The sequence below is a fragment of the Diplotaxodon limnothrissa genome, linkage group LG11 (assembly GCF_057381915.1).
Source record: "Diplotaxodon limnothrissa isolate DT_005_m linkage group LG11, D_limnothrissa_male_GT1.1, whole genome shotgun sequence".
NCBI lineage: Eukaryota > Metazoa > Chordata > Actinopteri > Cichliformes > Cichlidae > Diplotaxodon > Diplotaxodon limnothrissa.
The window spans coordinates 4,431,370-4,449,787 of NC_140606.1; the positions used below are offsets into that span (position 1 = coordinate 4,431,370).

An 18,418-nucleotide genomic window follows, 5' to 3' on the forward strand; every position below is an offset into this window, starting at 1 on the left:
TAATACTACTACAAATACTACAAATACAAATACTATGACATATATATATATGTATATGAATCACAAAAGTCTCCAATCTTCTACTATAACTTCTGTTATAGTTGATAGTTGTCAGACTTGATCAGAGTAACAGTTGTAGCCATTTTAATGTTTTTTTTTTCCCGATTGACCTTCTGGTTAAAAACATGAATTTGCTTTGGTACAAATTTGTTAACATTTCTGTTACGAGCATGTGGTGTAGCCATTATCAGTATATACTGTGTGTTAGTGGAGATCGTGAATGTTGAGGCTACATGTGGTACATGCACACATTTTGTTTCATGTGCAAGCAAAAGCATAAGGGAAGAGGAGAGACACGGAGCGAGGTCTGCTTACTCTTTTGCATTGCTAATGTGTTTCACCTTTGTGTGGTTGAGTGCACAGCTAATTCATGGTAGAGGGACCAGTGTGGGTCAGAGCACAGGAACTAACTCAGGCTTAGTCACAGCACTCTGTCTACTGGCCATGTTGTGACTCACCATTCCTTAGCACACTCTGGGTGTTCACTCCTCCACATACATACATACATAACACCCCAGAATATATTAGTACATTACATGGATGGAAAGGGACTCTCAAGACAATCATTCTGACACATTATTGCACAAGTTCACACACTGGTAGAAACGTTCACACAGCTCCCTGCTGTTGATTCCGGTCATCTATGATGATGTTCATTTGAAGATGTGTGTGGGAAACAGTCTGCATTGGTTTGAAAAGTGATTTTCTGCATGTATAAGAATGACGTTCCAAACGTCAGGGTACCTCTCATCACTTCCTGTCTACTAACGTCTTCTACTTCATGTACAGCAGAGAAGTCAGAATATTGTTGTTGTGGTTACATAAAATGATATTTGACCAGTTGATTCTTCCATAATATATGGACTGATTAGAGAGCTTCCTGCTATGCATTGAATGTAGTTTAAGTTGTGTAATGTATTATACAGTTTGCCGCCTCCATAGCCCTTTATCTCTAAAGCTTGCAGAATAATAGACCTTAGTTATAGGCCTTCAGGGAGGCATAAAACATTAATACACATGAGTCATCTCTCTGTTTGGGCAAAAAAATAAGATGGCTTTTTAGAGGGTGTGTGTAGTAACAATGGTTCTTTGCAGAATACTGTTCAACCAGTTCAAACTGCAAGTCATTCTCCTTTCAGCTTAACAGAAAAGCATGTTTGAGACCTTCAAACACCCTGGTGGATATTGAGTGAGAAAGAGAGCTGCTTCCTCTTAACTATACGTGATACACCTACATGTCATTGTAGTTTCTCCCCAATTACCCAAACAATTTACAGCAGTAGAAACATATTCACAACAAAATATTTTTTTTAACTTACTTTACAAGATAATGTTCACACTAATATTACAAAATTGTACAAGTTTGTAAAATTTGAAGCTTGTACTTTTATAAAATGGAATTACAAGAAGCTAAATGCTAATGCTAGGCTATATCAGAAATGAATGTCCCAAGAACTAAGCTCCCAAAACGTTGATTCTGTTCATCTAGATGTACCGTTTTCAGTAGGAGAAATGTTTAGTTACTCATTCAAGTGTCTTACCTGGATGATTGAGCATGCAATCAATTGTACACTATACTTTATCCACTTAGTGTAAAAGATTATTTTTGCAGCTGTCTTTTTCATTCTATATTATGAGGGGTGAGGTACACCCTGAATAGGTCGCCAGCCTATCTCAGGGTCAACACTAGAATACCAGTAAAACCTAAAAAGAAACTCAAATATGTCTAGAACCCAAACAATAACATCAGCCAGCTAACTTAGCAAAGTACACAAAAAATATAGAAATTTTATTCTCTCTAAAAACTGTTGGATATATTGTCCAGAGAAAGAATGGATCTGATTTGATGATATTTTTAGATCAAAGATAGATTTCAAAAAGAAACGTTGCTTTCCTTATTTTGAATGTTGATCCAACCATCTCCCTTGCAGTATTGAGGGTTGTACAATGAAGAAAGATTAATGGGTTAAGTGTGCTACGTCAAGTACAAAGTCAGAGTGTTTTGGGCCACAAACATTTCTCTCTTATTACCTCGCTAAATCACCATGGTAACGTATGCTGAAAACTTGACTTTTGGTTTGAAATTGGCTAAAAGATTTTCGACTGATTCTTTATTTACATGTTTTAGGTGCAGTAGAGATTTTCTCTTGTATTAATGTGTTGTTACCTTACTAATGTCACGTCCAGCTGTAAAGTGACAGCAGTGCAAACCGCATCACATTGTCACTTGAATCCACATGAACTCCACTGATGATGCAGAAAAGGTAAAAATGTTTTTAAACTTGGTTCAAAGTCTGTTTTATACTGCTGCAGTTGACAGAATACAGAACACATACCAAGAATACCTCTTCAACCAATAAAATGAATTTCACTTTGATCGGTGACAAAATAAACTGATTTCCACATCTCCTTTATCAGCGTATGGCATGGTATGCATTACTGTTTAAATGCATCCAGTTTAAGGTGTCACAGCTCTAATGTGTGGCTGTCACCTTAGAAATAACTCAGTGTTTAAATAATTAACTGGAATTTAAATATTTATTTTCTGTTCTTCGCACTAAATCCCCAAATTAATGATTTTCTGCAGCATTAAATACTTGTGTGTTTTTTTTTCAGCAATGTTGAATTTTATTTTCTTTGCTTTTCCAAGTCATGGTCACAGAGGGGCTGGAAACAAGTCCAGCTGCTGGGCCGAGAAGTAGTGTACACCCTGGTAAGTCCTTTAAGCCTGTGATGCCAGTGTGTTACATTTACTGTTATTTTTCTAATGTTCTTCATAGCTTTTTATCACTGTTGTGCATTATGTCAGGAGTACTTATAGGCATCTTTGTATGCAGAAGAAGAGTCATATGGCACGTGATCCGCACCTTTGGGTGTGAACAGAGTCTGAAGCACAAAGCCTGACTTAACCATGAAAATTGATCAACGCTGTCATGATACCTGTTACCTCTGACTGGGGTTTTAGGTTTTGTCAATCCAGTTAATGCAAATAAAGCTTGGCTGTGTTGAGCTTCCAATGTAGTATTCCCCTCATGTCAGTTAACAAGCTGAGAGCTAATAACACACATAACGCACAATAAACTACCATAAGAAACGAGAGGACATCTGACAAATATTTTATTAATAACTTCTCACATGACAAGTAGGTTTTTAACCTGAATAAACAGGTTTCGGCATTAGTACATAATGTTTAACATGTTAGTAGTTTTACTTGTATGAATATTTTAATGGGCTGTTTTGATTCACCAGCCTTCACATGTGAGAAAACATTAGGAAGGATTTCTAAAACTGGCATAACTGGAAGGGGGGGGACGATCACATATTTGAAGGTTAAAACTGGTACAAATCACAGTTGAGCTCTTCGCTTTGCCCTCGTTTGTGATACGAAGTCTGAAGGGCGAACAAAGAGTTTCTGTCTGGGGAGGTTTCTTAGATAAATCTGAGCATCCAGCATCTAAAATGATTATAACAGGTCCCCTTTAAAACACCACCGTTTGGGTTGAATATTTATATTTTATGCTTGGTAATAGTGTTTCTACAGCAAGTGCTGAACCAAACCTTAAGCACATGCGTAAATTCACCTTGATAAATTTGCTGTTTTATTACTTGTGCACATCTCATGTACAAAGAATATTCAATACATTTAACTTCATATGGTCTGGTTTCAGTAATCAGGGATAAGGAACTGTGCACGGGAAGGCTATGAGGAGTTACTTTAATATCTTCAACACAAGCTCCCATCTCTTGGCTCTCGCTGGGCCACATGGTGAAAATAAACTGTCACCGGTGACAAAATTAGAATCAGATGAAAGAAATTGCACAGCACACAAGAGCGGGATGTGATGGAGTCCACTGTATTATAACAGAGTGGAAGAGACCAGACTGAGCTTCAAAGGAGCCCTTGTGAGAATGCAGCTGAGCGGAGAAATGCCATCTCATCATCCTACTTTGTTACGAATGACAGTGAAACAAAAGGAGGATTTTGCTCTCCATATCAGCTCACCTTCTTCTTGTCTTTCTGTGCTGGGGGGAGCAGGGCCCTTGAGCGTTCCGCAATTTTCTGAAAGAGGAGCATATGAGGAGACAGGTCAAGGACTCTCACAACAAGTAGCACAAATGTGACTTTGCATCTGTGGAACAGCATCTCTTTAGTTCTCTTTTCAGTAAAACTAAATGACCATAGCATCAATTTCAGGTGTCAAAGGAGTGCATTCATCATGCAAATACCTTCTGGAGATCCCCATATCGCTGCACAGACTCAGAGAGCTCAGTCTTTAGTCTGGTCAGTCGCAGACGGTCTTGCTGTGCAACAAAACAGAATTAGATTCAATTAGCTCAAATGTTGTTTAATCTACTGTTTATTCTTCAAACTAATATTCAGTGAGGGAGGAAAGGGAGCATAAAATACCCGTGAAGAGCCACTGATTATATCAGAGAGCTGTTTGATGAGTTGGCTTGTGCTGGTGATGACTTTGTTGGTTTGCTGCTGAGTGGAGTGCCTGGGAAAAAAAACATGGTGTGAAAGCAAAAAGAGAGTACATTTACTAAAGACTGAGAAGATATTAGATATGCCAATACTGTATTACTATAATAATATATAACCAGAAAATGTGTGTGTGTGTCTATAAATCTATATTTGATTTTGAAAGTGCTACTACACCAATTTGATGGTTGTTAAGAAGGATTTTATTTTAAATACCTTTGCCAAATACGAATCACAACACACGTTTATCAGATAAGATTATGGTTCACCATATTTAGTCTCTTATAAATCAAACAGTAAATACTGAATAATATATCTTATTGCAGATACATCCTCGTCTTGGAGTAGCCCAAGCTATGGATGGATGGATGCTCCTGCTGCCAGCTTTGAAAATTGTGACTTTAAATACCTAAACAAAGTATTTAAAGGAAGATATTCTTGAGGCAGAAGAAAACTTGTTTTCCCCAAAAAATAAATTACAACATTATATAAAAAATAAAAGCTAACCCTTTTGACTAACTCTTCTGGGACTTTGAGCAACCTTACCCTCAGGTATGTGTGGGTTGAGATTACATTTGACCAGTGGGGAGACTGACTATTACCAGCACTATGATAGAGGTGAAGAGTGTAAAAGCCAAATCCTCTCTGTTCTTTCATGTTTTTTCCTTTCAAGCCCCGCTGGGGTGTAAGGTTGAAAGTGCAGCCATATTCATAACTCTGCAGCACAGCCACTGGAAGGCCAGGTTAAGACAGTTATTAAATATCTAAGCTGTCAGGTCATCCTGGGCTTACACACACCCTGAACTCCCATCCTCCAAACCTGACACTATAACAGGCTGCCCCACAGAGATAGGGAGCTCCACAAACACACCTCTGTTGCAGCTACTCAAATATTGATCTACATAAAGCTGGTGGAAGGACGGGTGGACAAGCAGGTTCCAGTGGACTAGCCCGGAAGGAGCATGTCACTGTCTGTTGTGAGAAAAACCAAAGTGTCGCGGGGGGACGTCTGAAAAACACAAGCTATTATCTGTGTGGAACAGGGTTAAAGACGGTTATAAAGCCATGGAAGTTAGAAGAGGTTGAAGTTAATTTTGCTGCTTAAAATAAAAGTTTTACTGTAAAGAAATAATTAAATTGGACTGCAGCCAACTTCCCCTGACCAAAGTCGTAATACAGAAGAATTGTTTCTGTGCAGAAGTTTCATATTTATTTTTTAATCAAGATTTAAGACTTTAACCTCTTAACACCTGTCCAATCACCAGTTAACCACTTAAGGGCAAGGTGCATTTTAGTCACATGGTAAAAAAGCACAGTTTAAAGGAATTTTACATCCAGTAAAACTGGCCTTCTCTTTTCTCCTTACTTCCATGTATGCCAGACGACGAGTTTAATACTAATACAAATACTACAAATACAAATACTACGACATATACATGTATATGAATCACAAAAGTCTCCAATCTATAACTTCTGTTATAGTTGATAGTTGTCAGACTTGATCAGAGTAACAGTTGTAGCCATTTTAATGTTTTTTCAGATTGACCTTCGGGTTAAAACCATGAATTTGTTTTAACCCAGCCAGAATGCTGGCTCCCGCTGATTGGGATTACAATTGATCAATCAAGGAATCAATTACAAATACTTCTGATTTCTCCTGATGTGTTTAAAGTATACCATAGTCAATAAGAACACCATTGGTAACACACATACGTTGTAATGAAATCTTGCAACTGCCTCAAGGTCCCCCTACTCAAGATGGCACATGTACAGGCTCATTTTAAGTTTGCCAGTGAACATCTAAACAATTCATAGAATGCCTGGGAGAAAGTGCGTTCGTCAGATGAAACCAAAATCAACTCTTTGGTATCAACTGATCAAGTGTCAAATCAGTCACCTCAAGGCTCATTATATTGTAAGCTACAATAATCCAGTAAAAAACCCAACAGTCAGACAACGACCTGTGAGCAAGCACTTGGTAAATTGGGAATGAAAAACTAATTTTAACAGGAAGAAACCTTCAGCAGAACCAGACTCCGAGTCTGACCAGTTGGGGGTGAGGGGAGAAAGATGGGACAAAAATCAATTCACAACTTTTATGTAATGTGTTTCTTTCAGATTTTTGGTTGATATTCTTTCTCCCTCCATTTAAATGAAACGACCATAAAAAAATTACAGACTGTTCAGTTTTAAGTAACCAAACATACAAATTCACCATGGAATCAAATGATTTCCCCTCCTGTATAAAATCACAGATTTCTAAGTTTTGGTATTGATTTTTCTATATGATCAGCCATAACAGTAGGCTGCATGATTAGAATGCTTACACACACCAGACTCAGACAGAGTGCACATACACACACACACTCACAGATACACGCACATATAAAAAAAAGATTAAGAAATGCTAAACTTCACCCTGATGCATCATCATTTAGCCATAAGGATGCAAAAGACATGAAGGATTAGTTTAAAATCACATCCAGCTAATGCTCTGTCATGTTAGCCACTAAGGTGACACAGCAGAGTTGTATGGCTGGTAAATAAGGGATCTTAAGGAATGAGAAAAAATCTTTGCAGTTGTGTACTTTGCACTGTACATTCCCCATTGATTTTATACTGCACTTACATACAATACGAAACACATTTAAAAATGAGCAGCAACAGCAACATGACATGGAACCCGTATTCTTTCTTTAATTCTATTCTTAATTTCCTCTGCTAGAAATGTATAGTCCAAATCCAGTCATAAGAATTTGATCAGTTTTCAACTGCTAAACAGTACTGTTCATGAAACTGGACATTACCCACTCTCACGCTAACCCCACTCACCATAGATATCAGTATATTGCCATTAAGAATCATGCCCTCAGTTGTTGCCTTTGCACATTGTACTAATATGCAAATGATGCTCAGTGCTTAGCTTAGAAGTGCTTAGCTTCAATTGGAAAAAATATGTCCTTGAACATAAAGACATTCTCTAGATTTCAAATCATCTCCAAATCAAACCAGTGGATAATAATGTGCTCACTTTCTGGGTACATCTTGTACGAATTTGAGATGTCCTCCATCTCGAATGTAATGATGGCGTTTGGAAAAGTGCCTTCTGAGCCACATGATATTTATTAATTTCAGTATTGAATGCAGGTGCAAATTACCACCAAGACAGTGGGTGGCAATGCCATAGCTTTCCTAATCGGCTTTTAGAGTACATACACATCCCACTTCCAATCAGGTAATGGTAAAGTCTGGTTCTAATCGCTGCAAATAGTATTATAATCAGTAAAATACAAAATATTACAATCAATTTAATCAATTTAACGTCAGAAGGCACAACTAATATATACACATGGTGTATATATTAGAGAGCTCTTTGTGCCAATAAGAAAAAATATAAATAAATGAAAATCTCTGACAGAAGTAACAAATCTATCGCACAAGGTGTCAGAGTGTCAAGACAATCTCACTAGCAGAAAATATGTCACACAAAGTAAAAAGTAATTTTGTGTGTGTATCGCACTTGCTGAAGACTTTTATGTGGTGAAAGACAGTGGTCTATGTCTTCCTATATCCTTGTGTTTATACATCTCATCACATTAGAACATATACAGAAGAAAGACAAAAAAGTTGTTTTTTTTAAGGTTAAATTGGGCAAGATGCTAAATTAGCATATTTAGCATGAGGCTAAACCAAATCTATAGCATAGATAGGTCAATGCTCACCTTTTTATAAGTTAAAATGTGTGAAATTTCACCACTACAGTAGATTGCAGATTCCAACCAAATTACTTCTATTTTCTGACTCCTCCCAATTCAAGTAAATAATCCCAGCGACAGTGGCTGCCTTAAGACAATCATGGTTTAGTCAGGCAGGAATGATCAGAAACATTGAATTTAGACTGCACCCCACAACAGCAGTAGCTGACATGTTTCTACTACTACTGAAATAGATCCAGATCTTCCCCAGAGTTTTTACCATCTGTAGAAGGCCACTTTTTACCTCAGTTCTCAATGACAGGTGAGAAATGTCCATGTCTATTTACTCTGGAAGAGTAAAACTTTGAGAAAGGAGTCTGATATAGTTTGATAAATCAATAAAGATCTACAAGTCCTGAAATTCCCATGCTTCTAAATATTCCGCAGTCGACTGTTACCATATTTTTCAGACCATAAGGCGCACTGTCGATAAACGGGTCTGTTGTCATACATAAGGCGCACCAGATTATAAGCTCATTAAGCAAAACAAAGTCAGATAAGTCAAACTTTACTCAACTCATTTACTTGCTTCCTCTTCCATACCACTGATTCATTAATGCTGAATTCTCTCCAGCGGCTCTACCCCCATGTTGTTGCAGTATATTAATGACTAATGATTAATGATTAATAACTAACCTCGTATTGTGGATGAATTATCTCAGTTGTTCTCCTGACTGAAGTCTGGTCCGTTTACAGCATCCTCCATGCGATTGCATTTGTCCCTAGCCATCAGGAACCTTCGCGTAAACTTTTATCAAGTGGAAAAAAGTTAGCGTTCATCCTCCAGCTTCACTGTGTTTATGTTATTCTAACATAGCTGTGTCGCTAGTGATCAGGTAGCACATCATTATAAACCAGCTAGCCCAACTTCAGTAACCCTACAAACATCACTGCTGTTTAGTTTTCTGTCTTCATTTATGTTGGAAGTGATAGCAGAGCTGTACGTTATGATTTTTTCAGAAATCTCTCAGTCAGAACATGCTATATCATGTTTAGATGGAAACTAGCGAGCTAACTTCCTGCTAACTTCTAACTCTGTTAAATTTAATAAATTCTGTTTCCATGGATGCCTGGATGTTAAACTTAATTGTTACACCTGGTAAAGCAGCAACGCTGATCATTTTATTAAAGATGAAAGAATTTAGACAGTTTTTATCTCTCAGTGATGGCGCAGTGTTCGTTTGACTTTGGAACCTGAAGTGGACGGAGTTTTGGACCCAGATTACTCTGCAAGGCTGCTGACTACGGCAGCCGTAATGCTCCGGCAATCCATCAAGCAGTGCGGCTTCGTAGCTTACCAAAGTCAGACTGAAACATTTTTTGACAGATTTTGGGGCACCGTGTACCACATAAAATCGGTTCACGGTCAGTAAGCACAACCAGAATTCATACATAAGGCGCACTGTCAAGTTTTTGAGAAAATTAGATTTTAAATGCGCCTTATAGTGCGAAAAATATGGTATATTATAAAACATGGAAGTCATTGGGAACAACAGCCACTCAGACACAAAGTGGTAGGCGTGTAAAATCATGGAGCAGAGTCAGCTCATGGAGCAGAGTCAGCAGACAATTTCTCGCTCCCAACTTTGTGCACTGGTGCACAAAGCATGGTCCATAAAAATCTGGATGAGTAGTGTGGGAAAACTTGTCTGGCCTGCTCAGAGTCCTGACATCAGCCTGAAAGGACACCTTTTGGATGAACTGGAGCAGAGATTGTGAACCAAGCCGTCTCATCCAACATCAGTGTCTGATGTCACAAATACGCTGCGAGAAGAATGGTCAAAGATTCCCCAAAACATACTACTAAACCTTGTGGAAATCCTTCCCAAAACAGTTGAAGCTATTATAGCTGCAAATAGTGCTGACATCATATTAAACACTGTGGATTAAGAATGAGATACCACTTGAGTTCATATACGCGATGGCACATGAGCAAGTACTTTTGGCAATATCTAAGTTTTAGTAATTAATTAATAACTAACTATTACCTTTAAGAGAATTATAAAGAGATAGGGTAAATGCAAAGCCATCTGAAAGGAAGCCTTTAGATGGCTTTGCCTTTTTCAGGTATCTTTGGCTATTTATTTTCTGCATCTATTACATTTTTGTTCCATTCAGGCCTCAACAGTTTCAAAATATCCCTCTTGGCTTAATTCTTTTCTTTCAACAAAACTTCTATGAAAGCCATTTTATTTTACTTCCTACTGAGACAGTCCTCAAATAATCACTGGTAAGTCATATGTCTGGAGTTTCCTCCATACTGAGTGCAGACATAAACTCTGTTCACTGACTGAACTCAGTCAGGGGCAACGTTTTAATAGGAATTCATTTACAAGGCTGCCTTAAAAAGCCAATAAAGGGAATCCTTTAAAACTTGCAACCATCATCTAAAATATAGTCTAAGCTCTTCTGATGATCTCTAATGGATCATCCATGAGTCAATAAAACCCTGCCCACCATCGACACGCTGTTACCAAACAATCAGAGCTCGCCCACTTCTGAGGACCCCAAGAGGACCTTTGCAGTATCGATGCACAGTGATACATCTGCTAGTCACAGTCTTCCCTCACAACAAGCTTGAGAACTAAGCAGCCAAAAACAGCATGCAAAAGACTGGAGCCACTCACACTGTGAATTTCAATCAGTCACCTCAGTTGTGTGTTTCTCCTGCCTGGTTGGTGTTTCATATTCCTTTGAGGTCTGACTGACTAGTGAAGGAGAACTGAGGAGCCTGAGAGCAGCTGGCTGCAGGGGGAGGTGTGAGGAATGGAGGAGGATGAGTGTGGAGGACGCACGTGGTGGAGGAGTGGTGCTGTTCTCCGAGTGAAATCATAGTTACGATGCTTTACAACAGAGCTTGACTAGGCTGTAACAAGGATTAAACCACTAACTGTATTTGTTTTTTACATTGACCTCCCACTGGCACAGATAACAATGCAGAATATTTGTAACAAGTCAGCATTCACGAAGTGGAGAGCTATGATATTGATTATGCTGCTGCGTTGTTTTCATTAAAAATCAGTGTATACAACCTCAGTGCTGTTTTTTTAATAACCCCATAGGATGCTTTAAAGGTTTAGCTTTTTTGTGCTTCCTTTTCTCTATTTTTAAAATGTTATGTACATCACTCAGGCCTATAATTCTGCATGCCATGGGAATGTAAAATAAAATCTCCTTAACTTGGTGATGATTTTGAATGTATATAAGAAGAATAAATGTAACTTCCAGGTAGTAACACAGTTACCATGAGAGGAACTGTGGTGCTACGTGAGGACGTCACAAGTAGCAAAGAATGTATGTGAGGTAAGTGCGGGCATGAACAAGGACAATGAGACAGTGGTAAGGTTTGCAGTAGGAGTGTCAGATGGGTCCAGAATGAGGGTGGGATTACAAAAGGATCACCTCTGAGGCCCTTTGCGTAGAGTAGGGAGCAAGTGGAAGAGCACCTGTATGAGTGGAAGTATACTCTGGAGAGTAAAGCAATGAAAGTTTCTTACATATTTGTCAGTGAGAGGGAGACAGGTCAAAAGATGAAAATGCAAGGAGTACAGAGGGTGAAAGTAGATGAGTTTAAATACCTGGGGTCAACCATCTAAAACAATGGACAGTGCAAGAGGTTAAGAAGAGAATGTAGGCAGGATGGAGTGGGTGCAGATGATTGTCAGAGGTAATTTGTGACAGGATAGCAGCAAGAGTGAAAGGCAAGATTTACAAGATGGTATGGTTTGAAGAGAGTAGCACTAACAATGTAAACTTTTGACAGCAGCTGCAAGCTTCTGTTTCAGGATTGATTGGCACTCTTATTTACATTTCATCTCACTGAGGCCTCTTCTGCAATAGCACACAACTAAAAGGTTAGGACCTCTTGTAATGTAATCATACATTAGTTAACTTTTTCAACATATTTCAATATATGAATGAATTTGAATACACCTAAAGAAATGACAACTTTCCCATCCCTTTAGTAAAATTCTAAATGACTGCTTTGCCATAATAGCTCTCCTGCTCTCAGTGCCACAGTGAATACTCCAGCTTATAGTAGCTTAAAAATAAAGTCTGTCTATAATCTTTTACATCCATCGATTCATTTTCTGGATAAATGGCTAGATGGATAGATGGATGGATGGATGGATGGATGGATGGCTATCAAGAGCTACTACACTAGCATGGCACCCTTCATAGCAACCACTAGTGTGTGGAGAGGTGAATGAGAATTGTATTGTACAATGCTTTGTAGAGCTGCTAATGTTAAAAAAGTATTTAATTCACTGAAGACTGCGAGGCAAAGATTTTGAAAGCTCCTCAGCATGCTGTTCTTCAGAGAGGTCAAGACTGAACATTTATGGTAGCACAGATTCAAAGAATGAGGTTTGCATATAGAATTAATTTAACTATTCTTCTTAAGCCTTTTGAATTCACAGTGCAATCTCGTAAGGAACAAAATAAATATAACTGTGGTTGTTTACAAGAAAACTCTGCAGGGTTCCGTTAACAGCGTTCCTCCTTTAGAAAATGTTCCATGCCTTACATGCTGATTTCACATGCAGTGTCTATTCCAAATCCCACTTGACATTTTATATTTACATTTGCAGAGATGTATTTCAAGTGCTTATTGAAACAGACTTTTAGTGAGTGTACCATAAAAGTACAGTTCAATTTACATATCATCACATACACACAAACACACACACAGAACTGCAGTTTTTGAAATCCATCTGACATTTAGATGTGCAGAAAGTACACCTACTGTTAGCAACACATGGCTGTATGGTATGAGAGATGAACATTAACGTGGGTTTGAGAGGCAGAGTGGATGCTGGCTTGTTGTGTAAGAGTGGAGGAGTAATATGAGGTGCATCCACACACTGTTAATCTCAGCCTGAAAAGATGACCGTCATGTTTTCCTTTCATTTTGCCCTGGCAGAGTATGATGAGTGGTGATTCCAGCTATTTGGTTATCTATCTGTGATATAGTTAAGCAGTTCCAGGTCTAAATAATTTTTCATTTCCTGCCTAAAAACAAATGAGGATCAGGACAGAATGGAGAAAAAAAAGATATATGTATCGATATATATAGATATATATCGAGTCATAGGCCTTGACAGTATATTTCCTTGCTGAGCTCAGGTGGCTGTCGCTCATGTCAAAGAAACTTTGACATACGTTTCTGCTCAGGCTCACATTTGCCAAAATCTGCATTTTGTCTGGACACAAGACGTCGCACACCTTCATCATGCAGCTCTTCAGAGTGGTACCGGGCTGATTTGACTGTCTCCTCTGCAACAATAAAACTTGCTTTCACAACAGCTTCACTTTGTGATTTTGCTCTGGTGAAAAACAGCTGCTGAAATGTCAGATTCTTCTTTAGCTCTTCTACTTTCTGCAGTTTCTGCTCTGCATTTCGGTTTTTCATCTTATCCTGATGTTTTGTCTCATAGTGCCGTCTTAAATTAAATTCCTTAATTACAGCCACATTAGCTCCACAAATAAGACACATGGGTTTACCGGCAATGTTTGTAAACATATTTTCAGTCTCACACAGGTGCTGAAAGGCTCTGTTTTCAGAATCAACTTTTCTCTCCACCAGTGTGAGCGGCTAGCTTCGCAATAACAGAAGTTTGACTTGATTGACGCGGGAATGTTCCCAGCTAGCCTAGGGTTTGGCAAGGAGGCTGCAGCGTTGCATTATGGGATCTGTAGTTTGTGGGTTATTAGCGCCTCATATTGCTGGGCCATGCATAACAATAATAATAAATCTATATAAAACTAAACTATATTAAAACTTTGAGTGTAAGATTCAGATAATTATTTATTAAAAACTAGACATTTTAAATGAGAATAAGAAAGAAAAGTATTTCTTTGTACCCCCTTTTCCCTTTTAATGCCCAACTGCCTCCCTGGCTAAACTTTGGTAGACCCGCCCCTGCACAGTTACAGCCGTCAGCTGCGTAGAAAAGGATCCTGGTGTAGAAAGTAATATTAAGTAAATTCTAACAACAGCTTATCAAGGTTAAACGTGCTGCTGTTGTTTATCCGCTTGTTTCCTCTTTCTGGTGCAAAGTTGGCCAAAAACAAACAAGAGAGACGGACTCGCGACAGAAAAGACGATCAGCTGATCATTGATCAGTTTCATGATTGAAGTAGCAACAGGAGAGAGAGAGAGAGAGGCAGTCGCTCCATATATCGGTTGTTAAGCTTAACGTGGGAATGCATTACAAACATTCAGAGATGAACTTACACACTTGCTTTACTTCTCTCTGGGATAACCTCCTCGGAGATGAAATGCCGGTTGGGTAGCGAGGCTCCAGTCTAAATGCTCAACCAGACCGCCGACAGGTCTCGCACGCCACAGCCGCTCTATCAAGTGATGCATACTGCTCCGACGTGCCAAGGTTATGAGCTGAGTTACGCCATGTCGAAAGTTTTGTGAGGTGCTTTCGTGATATTTAATGGATCGGATTACATTTTTTATTTCTCTCCAAAATCCGATCCAGTAATTTAGGTCAGTATCGGACCGATAACGATACATAATATCGGATCAGTCCATCCCTAATCAGGACCTGATTGATGATAACTGGCTGAAGACCACTGAGTGAAACTAGCCCCACTGGCAAACAATGGGCTGTAAGGTCATTTTCTTGATCATTAATATACGAACTGTCGCAAACATTGATTAACAACCACAGATCAAAGCCCACTGATCAATGTCCATGAGTCCCATTCACAGAGAGTTGGGGAATGGCTGCAATCACAGCATTGTATGATGGTGACAGATGTACCCTTAGGACCCCTCCTCGATTCAGAGATGGTCTTTCCCTTTTCACATAAATGGCCTCCTTGACTCTCCGCTCAAACCAGCATTCCTCCCTGTCCAGGATGTGTACATCCTCATCATTGAAAGAGTGTTGTGTCTGTGTTGTGCCATCCACTTCGCCAGAGGTTGTTTGGTTTTCCCGATGTATAAATCCTCCTGGCACTTAACAGCGTACACTATGTTACTCTGTTTGTGTGGGGAGACCCGATCCTTGGGATGGACCAATTTTTGGCGCAGCGTGTTTTGAGGTTTAAAAGCCACAGAGACACAGTGTTTACAAAAAATGACACATACGACATACATTATGGCGCTGGCACGGCAGGCAGCCTTAACCCACTTTCCCTCGGGATGAATAAACTATGATCAATCAATCAATCAATACGGGATCACTACAGGTTTTCGTTTAGGCAGCGGTTGTCCTTCTCTCCTCGATCGGCTGGAGCTTTCTTTTGGCGCCTTCCCAGCTTTGACAAAAGAAAGCTGGGATAACCACATTAACTCAGGGCCTTCTTGATGTGATGTTCTTCTGCCTCCCTGGCTTCTGTGTCTGTGGGGATGGTGTTCGCTCTGTGTTGTAGCGTCCTGATGACACCCAGTTTATACTCCAGTGGATGATGAGAGTCAAACCTTAAATACTGATCCGTATGTGTAGGTTTACGGTACACATCAGCTTTTAGATGTCCCCCATTACTGATGGAAATCTCACAAAATAAGAAAGCTAACCTGCCACTTTTCATATCCTCCCTGGTGAATTTGATGTGTTGGTCCACTGAGTTAATGTGATCCGTGAATTGTGGTACGTCCTGAGATTTGATTTTCACCCAGGTGTCATCCAGATATCTGAACCAATGGCTTGGTGGTGTTTCAGGGTAGGATAGCAAAGCCCTCTTTTCCACTTCTTCCATGTACAAGTTGGCCATGATGGGTGAAACTGGGGAACCCATGGCACACCCATGTTTCTGCCTGTAGTACTGACCCTTGTATGTGAAATAGGTGCTTCATCAGAGGTTGTTTGGTTTCCCTGATGTATAAATCCTAGCAATCTTCCTGACACAGCGTACACTATGTTACTCTGTTTGTGTCGGGGGACCCGATCCTTAGGTTGGACCAATTTTTGGCGCAACGTGTTTTGGGGTTTAAACCACAGAGCCTTGGTGTTTCCAAAAATGTGTCTCAACTGTTCTGATACTCCTGACACATAAGGATTACTGAGGGTTTTCGTTTAGGCAGGAGTTGTCCATCTTCTCCCCTGGATCGCCTGGGACCGGTTTTTAGGTGCCTTCCCAGCTTTGACAAATGTCCAGCTGGGATGGTGTTAGCTGAGACTAAATAAGTCACTAGGATGAGTGACAAAACATTTCTCCCATTGAAAACACTACATCCAGATGAACAGAATCAACTTTTCAGGACTTCCTTCCTGGATGATTGAGTATGCATCAAGACAACCTGGATACTTCTGTGGTGAACTAGGTTGGCCACTGGCAAATCCATCATTTTTAAGTAGAATTTCTGAAAAACTTGTTTCTAATCAGTTACATATTTTTTTTTATTTCTTACAACATAAACAAGAAATATCAGTTGTAGTCTAACCACAGTAGAGAAACTACATTAGCCAAGATCTTAAATGCCCTTCAATGTGAGTCAGAACAGGCTCTCAGTTTTAGTTCGACTTTATTAAACTGCTGTCTTTGATAATGTAGACCACTCCATTCTAAACAGACTTCACGATTTGATTTGTCTCTCTAATGGTAAACTGGTGTCAATCACATATCCATTGTAAGTATGGAGGATCACTCAGATAAAATTTACAAAAATTAAATTTTGGTGTCCCTTAAGGTTAACCTTTAGGTCCAACACTTTTTCCATTAACTTCTGTGATTATGCTGATGACACCCAGCTTTACTTGGTTGTGTCTCCTGATGACCCTGGGCCTATAGGCTTTTTAAATTGTATTTCTGGTAAAGAAATTAAAACTTTTTATAGCTCAACCAGGATAAAACTTCTGTTTTATCCTGGTTGAGCTGGTGACTGTGGCTCAGGGGGTTGGGAAGGTTGACAAGCGCATCTGTAACTGGAAGGTTGCCAGTTCGATCCCCGGGCTCTCTGTCCTGGTCGTTGTGTCCTTGTGTAAATCCAATCCATTATTATTAGTAGTAGTACTGAAGCCCAGAGAGCCCAAAGCCCATCTTTGTTCTTTGTTGCCCAGATCTTACTTTTGGGCAACAAAGAAGGGTAACTAAGACTACTTTTATCACCTCAAGATGATTGAGAGAGAAAATGCCCATTTTTTGGCAGGTTTTTCCTCTCAAGTTACTGTAGAGAAGAGCTGAGGATAACAGACAATGTTAATGCTTTTTAAGCCAAACTAAAGACTTAACCTTTATGACCTGGCTTTTATTTGCTCACACCTTTTGCCTTGTTTTAATTATCTATTGTTTTATTATTATTTATTTATGTATTGTGCTTTCTAATCTTTTGCATTTATTTATCTATTTAATGTTGTTACCTAGTCCCTGTTTTTTCCTCACTGACAGCACACACCGCTATCTGTGTGTGTGTGCGAGAGAGAGAGAGAGAGAGAGAGAGAGACTATGCTGGGGCTGTTTTTATTTTGCACATGTTGTTGTTGTTCTGTAGTCCTATATGAATAACATTTTCACTTATTGATTTGATCTAAAGTTCTAGATTTTCTCAGTTAAGGTCAATGTTCACGGTTCAGCAATAAGAAGAGAAAGGGGAAAGTTCCAAGGCAAAAACCGTTGATCAAAAACAGCAAGATAATCCCCAAGACTTTTGGAAAAATACACTGTGGAATGACAAAACAAAAGTTGAACATTTTGAAAGGTTGGTGTTTACGTTATATCTAAAATAAAAGTAATACAGCATTTCATAAAAACAACCTCACACCAACTGTCAAACATGGTGGTTGTAGTGTGATGGTCTGGTGCTGCTTTGCTGCTTCAGAAACTGACTTGAATTCTGGTCTCTACCAGAAAATCCTGTTTTGAAGGTTTTGAAGTGGCCTAGTCAAAGTCTGGACTAAAGTTAGATTTAGATGCTTTGGTATAGTGTACTCGTAAGAACTGATTGTTATTCCTAATCTCTGATTTAATTTCAGTGTAGCCGGAACTTTCTGACCAAACAGAGAAAGGGAATAATTATCTCATAGCAACAGGGAATCTTTATTGCATTTTATACAATATGCAACTGTAATGTATAATATTTGTAAAGCAAAATGGCATCTTTTGTGAAATGTACACTATTGTTGAGAATCGGTGTACAGCTCTGAAGTCAGGATATTTTTAC

General features: G+C 39.1%; 1 protein-coding gene across 1 annotated transcript in view; it reads right to left on the reverse strand.

Moving 5' to 3' along the window:
• The window catches only part of tsnare1 (T-SNARE Domain Containing 1), a 267,379-nt gene that overhangs the window by 160,671 nt on the left and 88,290 nt on the right, over positions 1-18,418 (reverse strand). Inside the window, exons 4-6 of the mRNA XM_085366785.1 lie at positions 4,469-4,559; positions 4,288-4,362; positions 4,064-4,120 (exon numbers count right to left, since the gene is read on the reverse strand). Coding sequence (XP_085222911.1) covers positions 4,064-4,120; positions 4,288-4,362; positions 4,469-4,559 — 223 coding nt within the window. The remainder of the gene's footprint in view (positions 1-4,063; positions 4,121-4,287; positions 4,363-4,468; positions 4,560-18,418) is intronic.